The 19,648-nt window shown below is 46.8% G+C and overlaps 1 protein-coding gene across 1 annotated transcript; it reads right to left on the bottom strand.

The window, feature by feature from the left end:
• Nucleotides 1–5,595: 5,595 nt before the first annotated feature.
• Nucleotides 5,596–18,595, bottom strand: LOC120540562 (sialic acid-binding Ig-like lectin 8). The gene is made up of 5 exons (XM_039771401.1): nt 18,566–18,595; nt 17,345–17,407; nt 10,258–10,593; nt 9,783–10,085; nt 5,596–5,864 (listed from the first exon to the last, which is right to left on the bottom strand). The coding sequence occupies exons 2-5, from the start codon at nt 17,388–17,390 to the stop codon at nt 5,596–5,598; spliced, it is 954 nt and encodes a 317-aa protein (XP_039627335.1). The 5' UTR covers nt 17,391–17,407; nt 18,566–18,595.
• Between the last annotated feature and the right edge of the window lie 1,053 nt (nt 18,596–19,648).

The raw sequence follows: 19,648 nt of genomic DNA, 5'->3' as shown, positions 1-19,648 counted from the left end.
GTAGGGTGAAGTCAGCCCTCTGTGCAGGCCACTCCACTCCCTCCACGTCTTTATGGTCCTGGCTTTGTGCACGGGGGCAGAGTCCTGCTGGAGAAGAAAAGGACCCCGTCCACAAACTGAAGTGGACCATCGTCTGAATGTACCCTTCGCTTGAAACTCCACACCATTATCCCTCCTCCAGTCCAGAAGGTTGTGTTCTCCTGGCATCCCACCAAACCCTGATTGTTCCATCAGACTGCTGGATGGTGAAGTGTGGTCCATCACTCCAGAGGGCAGGTGTCCACTGCTGCAGAGTCCGATGGCGGGCGTTGTGCTTTGCGCCACTCCAGCTGACAAAGTGATTTTAGGCCCATTTCACAAAGCTCCCAATTCCCAGTTTGTGTGCCGTTGTGGCTTCTTGACACAGTTTGGAATTCTGTTTCGTGACGCCACAGAGGAGAGGCCACTTTAATGGCGGTCCCACTCTAAGTTTACTGTATGTGGTCTGTCGTTTCATGGCTGAGCTGCTGTTCCTCCTCAACTCTTGCATGTCACAATAATGTCATAGATATTCGACCAGGACTGACGCAGCAGAGCTGGACGTTTACATATTGACTTGTGACAGCAGTGACAGCCTAAGACAGGGCCACATTTAACGTCACCCAGTGTTTGTCAATGGAGATTTGCAAGGCTTTGTGCTTCAAGAGGTGCACCTGTGAACCCTGAAACAGTCATTTGGTGGGGTGTCCACATACTTCAGAGCCACATTGTGGGACCCCCTACACAAGACCCCTTAACCTCAGACTTCCGCAGAACTAAACCTGCTGTCCAATATAAAAATGAGGGTAACCCTTGATGATGACAATCACAGAAGCACCACTGATGTAATGCAGAATTCATGCCCACTGATAGTGGAAGTTGGGCCCTCACCCTGGAAAACAACGTTTATTTCAAACCCACCCGTGTCTCTGCATTTCAAATAAATGTTAATATGGGAGCCAAACTAAATGAAACTGGAAAACTGCTGTGGCATCACAATGTAGCATGGCAGCGGGCAGGGTGCCCTGAAGATGGGCGGAGCCTGATAGACGCGGGTCACGGGGCTCTGCACTCCACAGCGTTCAGAGTGAAGAATTCAGGTGGCGACAGGAGCCATCGAGCTTCATGAGGTATGGGGGGGGATTATAGTTTGTCTTTGTTAAACAAAGGAGCCCCTTGTTGGATTTCACTGCTCTTCAGTGGGGGTCTCAGTCTCACCACCTCAGTGTCTGTCACAATCAAACCATTTTCAAATCCAGCATCACTTTACCGACAGGCCGCTGCTGCCTTTTATCACCTCAGATTGCTCGTTTTCTGTCCCCCCTTTGACTAAATAAGTGGGCTTCACAGATTTGATTTAAACGTGTCGCTTTTGGCCTCAGGTGGTCTGAAGCGTTTAGACGGATTCACAAATCTAACCGAGTGCAGCACATCTACACATTAAGGGGAGGTCCATCGCCTTTGGGCGTAACGTAAGAGAAAGGCGTAAGTCGCAGTCCAGACAAGCTTCAAAATGAAGAATTCAAAAGAGACGTTTTATAAGCACACATATTAAAGAATAAAAGTCCTCGGCTGCCCACCTCCTGCCCCGTATGGACAGATCTGAGCGGCACTTACATCACCCTGGTGATTTCAAGTCAGTAAAGATTCAAGTCGTCAGGCCTTATGTTTTATAATAGACTCACCAAGCACAGCATCAAATGCTGCTTTACAACAAAAGACAAAATAACATTGTGACACGATAAGACAAAATGAGTAAGACGGACAGAAGGCGACTTACAAGGTAGACAGTCAGTTTAAGTCTACTGGCCCTTTTGTTTTCTTCAACTCGATGACAGCCACGGTCACATGTGCACACCTGAGGACCACCTCCATCCCCGGCTTGTACTTAGTAAGCCGTGCCATCCCAGAACGAGAGGGCTAACGGTCTTCAAGGCAAGCCATTCAAGGACTGTAGGAGGTTAGCCGTCCGCTTCAGCTCGTGTGTGTGACAATCGGCAAGTCCTTCTCAATGGCCCACTGCAGTCCACCACAATGCTGACTGTGACCACCAGAAGGATTTCCATCGTCAGGCCCACACCTTTCACCACATTCAAGGCCGTATGTCCCTGTTCACCTAGGATTACAAACAGTATTTTATAAATCAAGTTGTGTTATTCAATCAAATGCCATTCACAGAACTCTTACCAAAGTGCTTGCGAAATTCAGTTCCTGAAAGTGACTTCATGTTTGAAGCTGATTTCGCAGCTCGGCCCACGTCTTTTTACTTTTCAATTTGACTTGATGTTAAAAAGAAGAAGACAGCGAGACATGAGGTGGACATCCGTGGTGTTTGAAACTCTCTGCCTGAGTGAAGCCTAATGAGGCCACATTCACTGGGGAGATCTTGACAGAATTGTGACGTCTTTGAAGCCTTGGCAGGGTCCTCTTGCCATTTCCTAATGAGTGAGTGGCACATTGGCACAGCAGTTACCCCACAGTCTAGCCGCTCTGCATGTACTGATATCTAAGTGTGTTACCTGACCATTACGCCGATCCAATACCTCATCCTGACACTTTGGACAAGTTGTTCAACTTTCACCTTCCACTACATGGCCTGGTAAGATCCTCCAGATTCCCACAATTCTTTGCATGACGAACAGCTTAAGTCTTAAATAGACGTTCCCTTAATTTCCACCAGGTGTCCTCGAGTTTGTTATCTGCTATTTAGTTGAAAGTCGTATCCAACAGGAGGCGCAGGCTAGCAGAGAATGGGCTCTTTTTAGACCTGCAGTTCATACTTTGAACCTAAGGGTGTCACTGTGATGTCTCGTAGTAATGAGACCAGAGTTCATGTCTCAGCTCCTCCAAGCGTTTAGTTTGTGTGTCCTCCCCGTGTCGATGTGAGTTTCCTCCCACAGCCCAAAGACATGCAGGTTAGGTGAACTGGAGTGGTGTGCACGTGTGTGTGTGTGTGTGTGTGTGTGAGTTTGCCCTTCGACGGACTGGCGCCCTGTCCGGGGTTTGTTCCTGCCTTATGCTCTGTGCTAGCTGGGATAGACCCCAGCCCCCTGTGACCCTCGTCTGGATTAAGCTGGTTGAAAGACGATGCGACTTTGAAACCGTACAGCGTATGCTATGTCAGTAACCAGGATGGGAATGTTAGGAAAAGAGAAATCTGGTACAAGAGAAGGGACAAAACTTAGCTAGCGTTAAAAGGCAGCATCCCCTCCTAATATACAGTACATTAGATTAAATCTACTTTATTACTCCCAAGGTGAAATTCAAATGTATGCAGCAGTAAAACATAAGTACAATGACACCAACTTTATAAGACAATAGAATAAAAGACAAAATGCAGTAATGTAGTGTATTCACGTCTGGGCTAACGTCCTATGGCTTTTAGCTGAAGGAGTAGGAACACCATGGAATTTTTAGTTAATATTTAATCTTTTACAAATGATTAGAAGTAAATATTTAAATGAAGTTGTAACAATGAATTATTGAAACATCAGGGAAAGGGCTGAAGGTAACTCAAGGGTTAACTAAATGTGATGCCTCACCTTAGAGAAGCCACCAGCTTGAACTTCCAAGGTTAGAATGAAGAAAATGAGTGAGAAGCGCCCCTGTAGAAAGTGAGGATGAACAAGTGGGAAAACCCAAAGACCCCTCCTATGCAAAGATTAATAAAAGGGTCCGCAGATCACCCCCTGTCAACGAGGTGGCCTTCAGGTAAATGGGAGAGTCAAAAGGAGTCAGAAAATACTGGGAGCACGAGCTGATTGGATGAAATAATAAAGCTGTGCGTGTGATGTATTAGATGAGCTAAGAATAAAAGCCAATGAATTACGTTATTGACTGCTCACCCCATGGGCCAAACAAGAAATAAAGAAACGTTCTGCATTCTCATCTCAAGTTTGTACCCCATCAATGTTGGGACGAAGAACTGAAGTGCCTGATGGCAGTAAGCAGAAAAGCCCCCCCGAAGGCACCTCTTATTGCACCATGGAGGAATGAGCCTGTGGCTAAAGGTGCTCTAAGAGAGAGCACCTCCTGGAGGGCATCTGCAGAACTGGTCTTGATGGCATCCAATTTTGTGTCCAGGGTTGACGCTGCGATGGAGAAGGCTTTCGTGATAAGTTTATTCAGGCGTCACGCATCCTCTGAACTCAAGTGGCTTCCCCAGGACAGCAGTGCAGAACAGCACACTGGCTGCCATGAGCTGATAGGACATTTCCAGTAGCCTGCTGCACACCTCAAAAGACCGGAGTCTCCTCAGGAATTTCAGTCAGCTCTGGACCTTCTCCTCCAGTGCCACTGTGTTGTCAGACCAGTCCAGTTGGCTGTTCATATGGACCCCCAGGTACTTGTAGCTCCTAAATGGTGCCTGGTCTTGGGGGCTTCTTAACACACCAGAGGTCCTCCACTAACCCTTTGGTCTTGTTGATGCTGACCTGCAGGTTGTCCTCCCTGAACCACAAGACAAGTCGTCCAGTGCCCTCCTGTACATTACAGTACATTAAATACTGTACATACAGTCAAGGAGCAGCCATTGGCTCAATGCAGTCGCCTTACACTTCTTCAGTTGGGGTCCTTGATGACCGTTCTTTCATTTTTCAGCAGGGCATGGTGGTGTTTTTCTTTGGCACTAAGTCAACGTCACCACTGTGTCGACATGGGAGTTCTGGCTTTGACTCTTCTTGACAGCCCTCTATACCCTCACTGCCCACTGCCCACTACAACATCTTTGATTAGCACCCATGTAGGACACTCAGTGAGGTTTCTGCAGGTTCTTCTTACCGATGCCATGTAAGATTAGCCCCCCTTGGCCCATTCCGCCTTCTTCTGTCAGACTGGAGCAGTGCACCTCCTCCCATTGCCAATCTTCATCTGCACCCCTGCTTTGTGTTTGTTAAATACAATTACAGGTCATGAGGAGGCAAGCAAAATGACCCCTAAGAAGCTTACAATATGCAGGCTTTCAAGGCTTTCAACTCACAACTTACTGACTCCACTCTTGTCCAGGTTGTCTAATGGATCACTGTTGGCATCACCTAGATTTGATCAGGCTCTTCTCCCCATAAAGATTTTGTTCCCTGAGTTTAAGAAAGGTTTTCCCCCACCCACACACCCTGAACTGCCACTTCTTTTAGTTTGGTGCCCAGTCTCTCTTGTGGCACCTGACCAAAACCCCCTCAGAATGAAGACAAGTCGCCTCCTGTGCTCCTTTCTGATCATCTGCTTGTGTTGGTTCCTCATAGAATTCCAAGTCACTAATGAGGCGCGACCTCCTAACCTAGGCACATGTTGCCCGCTTGCTGGCATTCGAGTCCTTGACATCTTTACTTTCATAATTGCTTACAACAATTTAGCTGGTGCCACTAGGGAGTGTTTTACCCTTATGGCACTTGAGGTTTATGATGGCACCTGGAACCCTGAAAGTAATCATGGGCACAACTTAAAAACACCTTCTGGTTGCCAGCCCAGTGAGCTCAGAGCTGCGAGGCATCAATGGGTGAAAACTCAACTGGCCGTAGCAGATAAAGGTCTGGAAAGTGACATAATGTGTGCTGGGTGAGTGGAGCGGCCATGACACGACTAGCTGGGGGCCGCTGTTGTCTTCATAAGCGTTGGGGGGCTCAGCACTTGACTGTCTCTTTTAATAAGGCCCTGTCTTATGGCTTGCTGTGTCACTGTTAGGATGTTGAGTGACCCCCAGTGCACTCCGTAGCATCCATGGTTTGTCGAAAAGAACATCCTCAATGGCCCACTGCAGTCCACCACAATGCTGACTGTGACCACCAGAAGGATTTCCATCGTCAGGCCCACACCTTTCACCACATTCAAGGCCGTATGTCCCTGTTCACCTAGGATTACAAACAGTATTTTATAAATCAAGTTGTGTTATTCAATCAAATGCCATTCACAGAACTCTTACCAAAGTGCTTGCGAAATTCAGTTCCTGAAAGTGACTTCATGTTTGAAGCTGATTTCGCAGCTCGGCCCACGTCTTTTTACTTTTCAATTTGACTTGATGTTAAAAAGAAGAAGACAGCGAGACATGAGGTGGACATCCGTGGTGTTTGAAACTCTCTGCCTGAGTGAAGCCTAATGAGGCCACATTCACTGGGGAGATCTTGACAGAATTGTGACGTCTTTGAAGCCTTGGCAGGGTCCTCTTGCCATTTCCTAATGAGTGAGTGGCACATTGGCACAGCAGTTACCCCACAGTCTAGCCGCTCTGCATGTACTGATATCTAAGTGTGTTACCTGACCATTACGCCGATCCAATACCTCATCCTGACACTTTGGACAAGTTGTTCAACTTTCACCTTCCACTACATGGCCTGGTAAGATCCTCCAGATTCCCACAATTCTTTGCATGACGAACAGCTTAAGTCTTAAATAGACGTTCCCTTAATTTCCACCAGGTGTCCTCGAGTTTGTTATCTGCTATTTAGTTGAAAGTCGTATCCAACAGGAGGCGAGGCTAGCAGAGAATGGGCTCTTTTTAGACCTGCAGTTCATACTTTGAACCTAAGGGTGTCACTGTGATGTCTCGTAGTAATGAGACCAGAGTTCATGTCTCAGCTCCTCCAAGCGTTTAGTTTGTGTGTCCTCCCCGTGTCGATGTGAGTTTCCTCCCACAGCCCAAAGACATGCAGGTTAGGTGAACTGGAGTGGTGTGCACGTGTGTGTGTGTGTGTGTGTGTGTGAGTTTGCCCTTCGACGGACTGGCGCCCTGTCCGGGGTTTGTTCCTGCCTTATGCTCTGTGCTAGCTGGGATAGACCCCAGCCCCCTGTGACCCTCGTCTGGATTAAGCTGGTTGAAAGACGATGCGACTTTGAAACCGTACAGCGTATGCTATGTCAGTAACCAGGATGGGAATGTTAGGAAAAGAGAAATCTGGTACAAGAGAAGGGACAAAACTTAGCTAGCGTTAAAAGGCAGCATCCCCTCCTAATATACAGTACATTAGATTAAATCTACTTTATTACTCCCAAGGTGAAATTCAAATGTATGCAGCAGTAAAACATAAGTACAATGACACCAACTTTATAAGACAATAGAATAAAAGACAAAATGCAGTAATGTAGTGTATTCACGTCTGGGCTAACGTCCTATGGCTTTTAGCTGAAGGGGTAGGAACACCATGGAATTTTTAGTTAATATTTAATCTTTTACAAATGATTAGAAGTAAATATTTAAATGAAGTTGTAACAATGAATTATTGAAACATCAGGGAAAGGGCTGAAGGTAACTCAAGGGTTAACTAAATGTGATGCCTCACCTTAGAGAAGCCACCAGCTTGAACTTCCAAGGTTAGAATGAAGAAAATGAGTGAGAAGCGCCCCTGTAGAAAGTGAGGATGAACAAGTGGGAAAACCCAAAGACCCCTCCTATGCAAAGATTAATAAAGGGTCCAGATCACCCCTGTCAACTAGGTGGCCTTCAGGTAAATGGGAGAGTCAAAAGGAGTCAGAAAATACTGGGAGCACGAGCTGATTGGATGAAATAATAAAGCTGTGCGTGTGATGTATTAGATGAGCTAAGAATAAAAGCCAATGAATTACGTTATTGACTGCTCACCCCATGGGCCAAGACAAGAAATAAAGAAACGTTCTGCATTCTCATCTCAAGTTTGTACCCCATCAATGTTGGGACGAAGAACTGAAGTGCCTGATGGCAGTAAGCAGAAAAGCCCCCCCGAAGGCACCTCTTATTGCACCATGGAGGAATGAGCCTGTGGCTAAAGGTGCTCTAAGAGAGAGCACCTCCTGGAGGGCATCTGCAGAACTGGTCTTGATGGCATCCAATTTTGTGTCCAGGGTTGACGCTGCGATGGAGAAGGCTTTCGTGATAAGTTTATTCAGGCGTCACGCATCCTCTGAACTCAAGTGGCTTCCCCAGGACAGCAGTGCAGAACAGCACACTGGCTGCCATGAGCTGATAGGACATTTCCAGTAGCCTGCTGCACACCTCAAAAGACCGGAGTCTCCTCAGGAATTTCAGTCAGCTCCGGACCTTCTCCTCCAGTGCCACTGTGTTGTCAGACCAGTCCAGTTGGCTGTTCATATGGACCCCCAGGTACTTGTAGCTCCTAAATGGTGCCTGGTCTTGGGGGCTTCTTAACACACCAGAGGTCCTCCACTAACCCTTTGGTCTTGTTGATGCTGACCTGCAGGTTGTCCTCCCTGAACCACAAGACAAGTCGTCCAGTGCCCTCCTGTACATTACAGTACATTAAATACTGTACATACAGTCAAGGAGCAGCCATTGGCTCAATGCAGTCGCCTTACACTTCTTCAGTTGGGGTCCTTGATGACCGTTCTTTCATTTTTCAGCAGGGCATGGTGGTGTTTTTCTTTGGCACTAAGTCAACGTCACCACTGTGTCGACATGGGAGTTCTGGCTTTGACTCTTCTTGACAGCCCTCTATACCCTCACTGCCCACTGCCCACTACAACATCTTTGATTAGCACCCATGTAGGACACTCAGTGAGGTTTCTGCAGGTTCTTCTTACCGATGCCATGTAAGATTAGCCCCCCTTGGCCCATTCCGCCTTCTTCTGTCAGACTGGAGCAGTGCACCTCCTCCCATTGCCAATCTTCATCTGCACCCCTGCTTTGTGTTTGTTAAATACAATTACAGGTCATGAGGAGGCAAGCAAAATGACCCCTAAGAAGCTTACAATATGCAGGCTTTCAAGGCTTTCAACTCACAACTTACTGACTCCACTCTTGTCCAGGTTGTCTAATGGATCACTGTTGGCATCACCTAGATTTGATCAGGCTCTTCTCCCCATAAAGATTTTGTTCCCTGAGTTTAAGAAAGGTTTTCCCCCACCCACACACCCTGAACTGCCACTTCTTTTAGTTTGGTGCCCAGTCTCTCTTGTGGCACCTGACCAAAACCCCCTCAGAATGAAGACAAGTCGCCTCCTGTGCTCCTTTCTGATCATCTGCTTGTGTTGGTTCCTCATAGAATTCCAAGTCACTAATGAGACGCGACCTCCTAACCTAGGCACATGTTGCCCGCTTGCTGGCATTCGAGTCCTTGACATCTTTACTTTCATAATTGCTTACAACAATTTAGCTGGTGCCACTAGGGAGTGTTTTACCCTTATGGCACTTGAGGTTTATGATGGCACCTGGAACCCTGAAAGTAATCATGGGCACAACTTAAAAACACCTTCTGGTTGCCAGCCCAGTGAGCTCAGAGCTGCGAGGCATCAATGGGTGAAAACTCAACTGGCCGTAGCAGATAAAGGTCTGGAAAGTGACATAATGTGTGCTGGGTGAGTGGAGCGGCCATGACACGACTAGCTGGGGGCCGCTGTTGTCTTCATAAGCGTTGGGGGGCTCAGCACTTGACTGTCTCTTTTAATAAGGCCCTGTCTTATGGCTTGCTGTGTCACTGTTAGGATGTTGAGTGACCCCCAGTGCACTCCGTAGCATCCATGGTTTGTCGAAAAGAACATCCTGGGTTGACTTGACTTTCGTTTGGTCTTTCAAATTACAAATACGTGTCTTACACCGAGCGAGAGGAGAAGTGAGTCTGGTCAGCTACGTGGGTGGAATAGCCTGGCATATTAGGTATAAATGGGGCATCTGTCTTTTAGTATTAGCATTTTTAAAAATGAGTGCTGGGGGAATTACACATTCAATGTCATCCTACTGTGGCCCTCTGCAAGCAAATGGCAGGCTCTTCGGAGTTTAGGGCTCATCAAGCATTTATGTCACAAGACTTTGTCTTTATATTAACAGAAAGATTTCCACCTACCAGTGATCCTGCGCTGGACTTTCACTGTGCTGCTCTTACTTTGATTTCTCCCCCCGTAGTCCACACTGCATGTGATGCTCTTGTGGTGCTCAGGTGAGGCCACAAATGTCAGAACTGATGACAGAGACGCCGTCCCGTCTGCGTTCATCACATGTTCTTGTGTCACCGTCCCATTCAGTACATTGTGCCACTTCAGCTTGGGTGACTCAGAGGGACACGGAATGGGGACAGTGCAGGTCACATTGACTGATGTCCCCTCTTGCACTTCAGCCAGTGGGGAGATGACTGGTTTGTCTGGGGAGACTGGAAAACAAAGAGAGGTCTGTGAGTGGACCCCCCAGTATAAAAAGATAAAAATCGACACATTTGAATAAACACAAAGGTCTGTGACCCTTAGAACTGTAGGAAACAAAGCAGTGAAGTAGAAACAAAGAGGAGGACAAAGATGAAGATGTGGTGGGCGGTCCTGACTCACCGCTGATGTTGATGAAGACCCCTGTCGGGTAGGTGTAGTTAAAGTATTCAGTCCTGAAGAAGTACAAGTCGGAGTGCCTTCTGCGTGTCTCTCTCATGATGGACGTGCAGTTGTTTGCTGACATGTCACCAATCACCTCAACTAGCGGCAGTTGTCCTTTCTTGTCACCACTTGAGGTACAAAGCGTTGAGTTTCTTATCCATGACGCTGCTGTCCGACTCCCTCCACCTGTCTGTCCATCGGGGACACTAAATGTGCAGGGGATGACTACACAGGACATGCTCACAGCTTTAATTATCTGAGGCATCTGAACTGACCACTCAGCACACAGGACACCTGGAGGGGACAGTCATGAGAGATCATCAGCGCCTGTTAGATGACTATTCAGTCACAACTGGTGACATCACGATGCCATCTGACTACCCAGCCACACTGGATTTGGAAATCATGAAAATCTGACAGCTCAGAGTGGGCCGTTAAGAGCAGGCTGTGAGGAGAATCTCAGTGATGGACTGGACAACGACAGGAACACGTCCTGGAAGGGAGGCCCACTTACAGAATCTCTCATTTGGGGAATGGGCCACGTCAGTTAGCAGAACATTAGACCCTCAAGTTCAGACATGGCGGCCCCCCATTCCAGATCTTATTAATTAAGCAGTCACAATTGTTTGCTGTGGTCCGGTGTTGGTCTCCATTGGCGCTTATTCTATCAGACGGTTTATTATCTGTGCTCTCCATCCAAGCATGACATTCACAGTTGGTCATCTGTACAAATCACACGGAGTAAGTAACGTAAGTAAAAATTTTCTTTTCAGGTTTTCTCTTTAGCTGTCAATTTTGTACCCTCCGCACTGGGCAGGGATGGGCAGTATGACCAGTACAGATGGTGTTACAATAGAAGCGTGTGCTCCAGTATTCAGTGAAGTTCATACCTGCATGTGCCAGCCTGGTGTTTCTCAATCCTTTTGTTGTCATGTAAGTGTCTTTGTGACCCACCTTGGGTGATTCGTGCGCGATTGTCAGAGCAGGAGAGGATCGAGTGCCACCAGTAGATCGGCCCACCACAACCTACTGCTGAACAACTCGTGACCCCCCGACCACCCACTGGCTGAAGAAACGCTCTGCTAATCAACACAAGAGCCCCACTACTCTTGGCTCCATAACGACTGAGTGAGTCTACCTGACCTCAAATCTTCCATACTTGAATGACAGTAACTACTGTGGTCTACTACTTGTGCCTCCTCCACACCGCGAGGGGGCGTCCGTCCTGGTTTTGTTGGGAGCCACGGGTCGAGGGCATGGAAGCCCTACCCTGTAGGGGCCGTGGATACCGCCAGGCGGCGCCCGATGCCGGTTTATTCCATGCAGTCGCCGGCCGGAGCTGGAGCCCGGCCGGGACGCCTTGGAGGACGTGAGGAGGGCTTGTGCCTCCTCCACACCGCGAGGGGGCGTCCGTCCTGGTTCTGTTGGGGACCACGGGTCAAGGGCATGGAAGCCCAGCCCTGTTGGGGCCCGTGGTCACCGCCAGGCGGCACTCCGATGCCGGTTTATCCCGTACGGTCCGCGGCTGGGGCTGGAGCCCGGCCGGGACGCCTTGGAGGACAAGAGGAGGGCAAGTGCCTTCTCCAGACGGAGTGGGGGCGTCCGTCCTGGTTAGGTAGGGGGCCTCGGGTACAGGGCATGGAAGCCCAGCCCTGCAGGGACCCGTGGCCACCGCCAGGCGGCGCCCCAGGGCCTAACTATCCCGGGAGCCCGGCACTTCCGCCACACCAGGAAGTGCCGGGGGGAAGACTTTGTGTGGCGCCCGGAGAGCCACCAGGAAAGCAGCCGACACTTCCGCCACGCTGGGGCGTGGCTAAAGAGAAGAGGCCGGAAACACCTGGGGCTTATCCGGGGCATTATTTAAGGGGCCGCCTCCCTCCAGTCATTTAGTGGATGTCAGGTGGAAGTGGACAGAGCTGGAGAGAGGACAGGAGGCGGCCAGGACAAAGGCACAGAGACTGTGGGCCCTGGACTTTGGGGGATTCAGTGCCAAGGGCGCTGGGGTTGTGAGTGCACGTGACTTTTATGATTATTGTATATATTGTAAACTAGCAAAATACCTGCTCTTCGCAGCAGAGAAGTAGTGTGTTAAAGAAGCAATGAAAAGAAAAGGAAACATTTTGAAAATAACGTAACATGATTGTCAATGTAATTGTTTTGTCACTGTTGTGAGTGATGAGTGTTGTTGTCATATATATATATATTTACACACACACACATAAACATATATATATATACATATCTATACATATACACATATATACATACATATATATCTACATATATACACACACAGCTATTTCGTATCAGTGCAATACGCTGTTTGTTAAAACGGTTGACTCCCGCTCTTACGTGCAATAACAAATCAAATCATTCAGTTGTCTTTGCTCAGATGTCATTTTAGAGCTGGACGCCTGCCATCTTTTTTTGGCCACAGGTTCGTTTCTGTTTGCTGTGAGGTTCTGTGTTGTGGAGATTCTCAGGATGGACTGCAGGTGCTCATCAGTGAGGCGACTCCTGTGTGCTGTTTTGTTAGTCTTTATCACTGAGAAGAGCTTCTCACACAGATATGTGCTACCAAACATGCACAAGGTTCGAGCCGCATGTAGACGGACTTTTTTTGTTCTTCAAAGTCACCAAAGCGCCGTGCAAACTCAGTGCGCTCAGTTTATCAGCAAAGTGCGTATTTGGGAACACCGTAGTGACGACTTGGTTTAACATTACTTGGCAACAGGGAAAGTGGGGCAAGGTGAACTGGTGCATTTGTGTCTCCCATAAAAGCAGCTTCACTTGAAATCACTTTGTGATTGTGCACGGGTTAAAACGTCCGCTGAAGTGTCAGATTCTTATTTAATTATGCTGTTTTCTGTATCTTCTGAATTGCATTCAGGTCTTTCAGGTTACCGTGATGTTTTGTCTCGTAGTGCCGTCTTAGATTAAATTCTGTAATTACAGCCACATTAGCTCCACAAATGAGACGCACGGGTTCAGTAAACGTATACTCAGCCTCCCATCGGTTTTTAAAGGCTCTATTTTCAGAATCAACTTTTCTCTTCAGCATCGTGTGAGCTAGCTTCGCAATAACTTGCAGCATCATAAGGTAGACTTGATTAACGTGGTAAGTGTTCGGCAAGGCAGCTGAAGCGCTGCATTATGGGATCTGTAGTTTATTGTGTTACCAGCGCTTCATATACCCGGGCTTTAATAACAATAATACAGTATATAAAATGATCTCGGGCGGATATAATTACACGGGCGGATGCGCCCGCCCTTGAGTTTGACACATATGGACTAAATAGAACTTGAAAAGATATGTTTTTCAAATGTGATCGCAATTCAGATAGAGTTGACGCGCACTACAGCCTGCATCCTCAATGAGTCATCCTCCCCTCGCTCTTACTTTTTTACCGTTCATCTAATGAATACACTGAGTATGGCTTTACCAAAACAATCATTGATGGCGAATAAAGTATCCATTATTCGAGTATGTAGATCGGGTTATATATATACATATATATATATACCCGCGTATCGCAGCGGAGAAGTAGTGTGTTAAAAAAGGTAGAAAAAGAAAAGGGAACATTTTAAAAATAACGTAACATGACTGTCAATATACAGTATTTGTTTTGTGAGTGTTACTGAGTGTTGCTGTCATCAAGGATTTGATTATCATTATTTCTTTCAAACAGGTTCGTATTTGTAGGATGTGTTGTGTTCAAGTTACATTCCGTGTTTGTCAATCGTTGTAAAGATGACAGGTTTCATTCATCGATTCGTTTCTTACTGCATCAATAAACAGCTCGTCTTCTTCTTTATCTGAGACCTGACACACTGCATGCACGGGTTTTTTTTACACTGTCTTCCTTTAGCGGGACATTGACTTTTTCCAACGTGTGCTTTGTTTCCACAGTAGCTGCATTTATGAATATGCTTATCAGACGCTTCATATTTTTTGCTGCCTTTTCAATTGTGTAATTCGGTTTTTGTTCAGCTCTTTAGAACTGTTGCTTTTATCTGTGCACTGCGTCAGTTCACATGAGCCACTCGGTGTACATGCATCGAAGGTTCCCAGCTGTGTTGGTGCCATCTCCTGCTATGTCCATGGCTGTATTTAATGTTACCTTAGTCCTGGCACTTAAAACTTTCTCTCGCAGTTTCGCTGAGTTTGTGTCAAACACCACCCTGACCATCTCACCTTCCTCTGCATAAGCACAGTCCTTCACCCGTGAATATTTACCCGTGGCAGTTTGCTATTGGATTGCCGCTGACGGACGGCCTTATACGGGCAGGCACTAAATTACAACGCCAGCGGCAGCCTGTCTATGAACTTAATTTAAAGTGTAGGTTTACATCGTGCTTTGTTTCCGAAGTAGCAGAACTCATCAATATGGTTGTATATGTCACTCGCTCGCTTCTTATTGTTTCGCTGCCTTCTCAATTATATGTTTTCTTCAGCGCTTTTTGGAGGTCTTCCTGGTTTTCTATGTACTGCGTGATTATGTGGGAGGCGTGATGATGTCACACGAAACTCCGCCCCCACGGCGTTCAAGCTCATCTCCATTACAGTAAATGGAGAAAAACTGCTTCCAGTTATGACCATTACGCGTAGAATTTCGATATAAAACCTGCCCAACTTTTGTAAGGAAGCTGTAAGGAATGAACCTGCCAAATTTCAGCCTTCCACCCACACGGGAAGTTGGAGAATTAGTGATGAGTGAGTGAGTGAGTGAGTGAGTGAGGGCTTTGCCTTTTATTAGTATAGATAAACGGTGTGTGGGGAGAAAAATATGGTGTCCGTCTGTCTGTGCCGGGGCCAGCGTTCACACTACCCACCTACATTGTTGGAGAGACAGGATGAAACATGTAAAGAGAACGATAAAGCTAACATTCTTTTACAGCTCCAATAAATGCCGTCTGGAGCTCCAGAATGACAATTTGTGTGTTACATCCTCAAACAGCTTTAATAGTTCGAAGTCAGTACCCAGGATTTTGAAAACCTGTAATCTGATCTTCTCAACTTTATTAAATGACGTGCAGCGTCAAGGCTAATAAGTTCTTAGCCACAGAACGTCACACACCGAATGCCAGGTGGCAATGGAGCTGATTGATCTTAGAGTGTAATAGCAGCACAGCAGAGACCACCAGGTCACAAAGTGCAGACACGGAAACACCAAACACTCACATCCAGTGGAGCTGTGGGCCTGAAAGTCATGGAGGGGATTTCTCCAACGTTAACATTAACTTACTTCACTCATCGTGTCCATCACTCTTTTGCTAACGGCTAGTGAAACACACAAGTCCACTTGCCTTTTAGATCACAGAGGGTGCGACTGCCGGGTGTGTGTCGACTGGCATCAGATCATCACCATACAAGAACTAGAAAGTGCAAACTCTTAACCCCACTTCTCAGGTCCTTGCACTGGCTCCCAGTTAAGCTCGATTTGAAGAAAAACCTCCTTTCAACTTAGAAAGCCTAAAATGGCCGAGGCCCTGCTCACTTTTTTGAACTTATCACTACTTACAAACCATGTTGAGATCTCAAAATGTCAGCCTAGTTCAGGATCAATGAAACAACAGTGTGAGATTGGGATTTTAGTGACAGAGCCCCAAAGCTGTGGACTGGTCGGCCTGCTGATATAAGGAGCTGTCCCTTCGGTCCCAGGCTGAAGATTTTAGTCCGGCATACCCTGACTAGAGCTGCTGGTTAGCTCTGTTTACTGTGTTTCTATGAAACAGAAATAATACGATAAATGCAAACCGTTACCAAGTCTCCTCTGTTCTGCTTCTCGTCTTGGTATCTGGATGTGGCTCTTGGTGTCGCTGCTCTACTGCCAGGAAGCTCTCCTGCATTTGGAAAAGTCGTCTCAGATAAAGAAACGTTGGAATCCTCAGATGGAAAGAGTCTCTCCTCAGACTGGATGGCCAGTGTTATGTAGTGGTGCTACATGATTAATGTCATCGTAAATGTATTTTGTGCTGAGTCCCGTCTTTCATAGCATTGTCCTGTTTACATTGTCTGGAAACAATGGGGGGGGAGGATAACTCTGTGGAACTGTGGCCCTTCATGATAATCGGTCCTGTCAATTCCATGACCTGCGTCTAATCATTTGCTATTTAAACAGAAGGACAGAAAGAGAAAAAAAGGGAATGGAGGAGAGTTCTTAGAGCAAGAGTTAGGAGATGGAGATGTTGCTGTAATAAAGAACGTATTTAGAAATCACAGCCTGTAGATTTCTTTATGAACTGATCGATATAACAGCCAGCATGGACTCCACTGTAAAGCACCCAGGAGCGGCCAGGCGGCCAGTTGGCCGAGGTCTCCAGGACTGGGACTGTGTTGGACGTTCATTGTGTGTGATTTTAATCTCCATTGTCCATTGATAGTTTATCAATTAAGTCACAGGCAGGTATTGTTGGTTTCCATTCATGATTAGTCCGTTTCTACCTTGTCCTCTGTATGTTTTGACAAACGCCACAGTTCACAACATCAACTGTCAAGTGGGTTACTAATTCACACCAGAGACCACAAAAAAGGAAATATACGTCACACAGGAAAGGGAGCCATTAATAGGAAATCAAGTAACTGTGCAGACCAAGAAACCTGGCATGAGGATCTCCACGAACAAATTAACGCTCTTCTCAAATCAGGTTGGCATGAGCCATTGAGCTATCTGAGCCACCCAGGCATGAACAGGAAGACATTTGTAGAGGAAAATAAAGCGCATTTGATACATTTAGAGCAGAGTAGCACAATCTACTCAGGTGACACGGGCCACTCACTCTAAAAGCTACTCGGTTACTTATCAACTGCTAAGAACACAAACTGCATACATCGATGGCAGAGCAGCCCATTTCAGAACAGGTCTGAAGTAATTAGAGAAAGGAAAAGGCTTGGAGAGCTGGCAGGATGTCTGCGTGTCACTCACGTCACATTCACGGCCAAGCTGACCCCTCACAGAGAGGAAAAGAAAATATATCTTCAGAGGTGAAGTCACTCATTCTGCTCCGTTGGGACAAAAGAAATGAAATTAAACGGGCGTCATACCTTGGACGAGGCTGAAGAGCAAGATGGTCGTGTCCATGAAGCTCATTTTAGGAGGTCACCAAACTGAAAATAAAACAAATGAACAACGAAATCAACAGGACGCTGCTGAGACGTGAGAGACGGGCTTTAAAAGACGGACACTGTTAACCCTGTAGTGGCATTTCATGTTTCTTATTTAAATAACAAACCTCACGCGTTATAAATTAGTCTCCTCTAGGCTATCATCATAAGAGGTCGAATCATTAAAAGACAGTTTTAAATAACTTAGAAAACGCTGGACGGGCGTAACACTGACCAGCTTAATTTCATGGTTTGAAACCTGGAGCATTTAACATTTTTTATCACATTTATATGGATTAAATATTCTGTAATAATGAGTCATGTTCAAAACTGACAGCGATCATAGAAAACAATCACATGCCGCCACGCATGGACGTCTGAGGATCACCCGTTGAGTTTCTGCTGGTGCTTGCAGTACCACCCCAGGGTGAGAGGGGGCGCTGGCGCTAACTACGTCATCTCTTTTACCCTTTGCAGTGCCAAGAAAACACGGCCAGTGAGGGCAACTGAGCCCTGGCCACAACACTTCCAGTAATAACGCAGTCATGACAAGGCTTTCACCTAATAAACTGCAAATATAATTGGATCTGCGGCAGAACAAATAAGGCCCACACTTCACATATCAGGCCACCCACTTCTTTAAACTGCGTTTTTATTGCACTTATGCAGAAAACAAGAACCAAATCCGCCACCATCCACATTGCTATGTTTATTCATTCATCTGTCCATCCATTCTTCTTTCTATCCATCCATCCTTCCCTAAGATGGATGTCCAGACACCACCAAACACAAAACAGGAACCAACCCTCCACTGAATGCCACCTCATTGCCAGGCTGACAGTTCATCCATCTATTCAGCTGTCCAAACATTCGTTGGTTCATCCATAAGATGGAGGTTAAGACAACACCAACCAGGAACCAGGAACCAAGCCTCCACACCACGAGGCCACAGCAAGTCCATCCACCCTTCCACAGTTACTGTCAGAGAAACACCGAATCCTTGGAAGGTTCAGATAACACAGCCGCCAGATGCTCTTTAATGTAACAAACACAATTTCATATATATTTTTCAATCTGAGCAGAATGTCCTGACATTTCCGCTAAACCCCAGACTGTGTCTGCTTTAAAATTCTACAAGAGAACACAAACCACAGAGAATACCTGAGACAGCCGAGGACCTCAGTGGTGCTGCCAGACTGTTACGGAAGTTCCTGTCTCTGCCCTTCTTAAGTGGCCTCTCTCTCTGTCACATGACCCATATGATTTTATATAAAGATGACTTCATGTCTCACACATCAAACGTTTGGTTGGTGCAGCATTAAGGTGTCGCTTTAGACAGAAACCCTGAGAAGTTCATTCTAAATCTTCTGCCCCTGCTTGGCATGGCACTCCATGTGTCTGTCAAAATGCTCAGACTCCTAAAATGGCTTCACTTCCAACACAAAGTCCTTGACGAGGGTTGTGTTTCTGAGCATGCTGAGGTTTGCTTTTCAAAGCTGTCTTATATCCCAGCTAATCTGGACGATGCACAGGCTGCACACAGGCAATGGCCCGGCTGAGGTTCAAACCCAGTCTACTGCACTGTGGGGGCAATGGTCTTCAAAGGCAAACCACCATGCCACCCTGATCATTCACTGATTCGAAATATTAGACATGACTGGGAGGTCCTGATTATGCATTTCTGCTGTATTTCAGCCAAAGTGGATGGACGTCTCCTTAACAGTTTAAACTCCAGCTGTAAATGTGGTGCAGCGTTGCGAGTGTACTGGTGGGTCCAGTGATGTAGTAATGGCAGGTCGAGCAAGGCCTGGGACTTTCAAGACAGCTCACTACAGTAAGGATGAATGTAGAGAACGGTGCCAACTGGCACAGCAGGAGTGAGAGCGCTGGTGGAGGAGGAAGATCAAGTAGGGTGGTGGATGAGGACACAGCAGGGTGCATTGGTGAGATGAAATACATGATTTCCACCATAACATCTCCTGGTGCAGGCAGTGACGGGCTGAGCCCAGCCTCTCCAAGGTCCTTATGAGATCCGTCTGCGGTATCCACCACAGTCCATCCCACCACTTCTGTCTGAGCAAGGCTAAGAATCCAGGGTGCTCCATGCATGGTAAGATAGGTCCATGAGATCACATCGTCAACTGTTACGCTAAAGCACTGAGTAAGGTGCTGAAGGTGACAACTGAGGTCAGCTCTATCGCCTTCTCCACACACGAGGACCAGCACCCAGTCCAGCAGTACATT

The sequence above is a fragment of the Polypterus senegalus genome, chromosome 12, assembly GCF_016835505.1.
Source record: "Polypterus senegalus isolate Bchr_013 chromosome 12, ASM1683550v1, whole genome shotgun sequence".
Lineage (NCBI taxonomy): Eukaryota > Metazoa > Chordata > Cladistia > Polypteriformes > Polypteridae > Polypterus > Polypterus senegalus.
The sequence above is the reverse complement of the archived record's forward strand: the minus strand, read 5'-3'. Positions and strand labels throughout refer to the sequence as shown.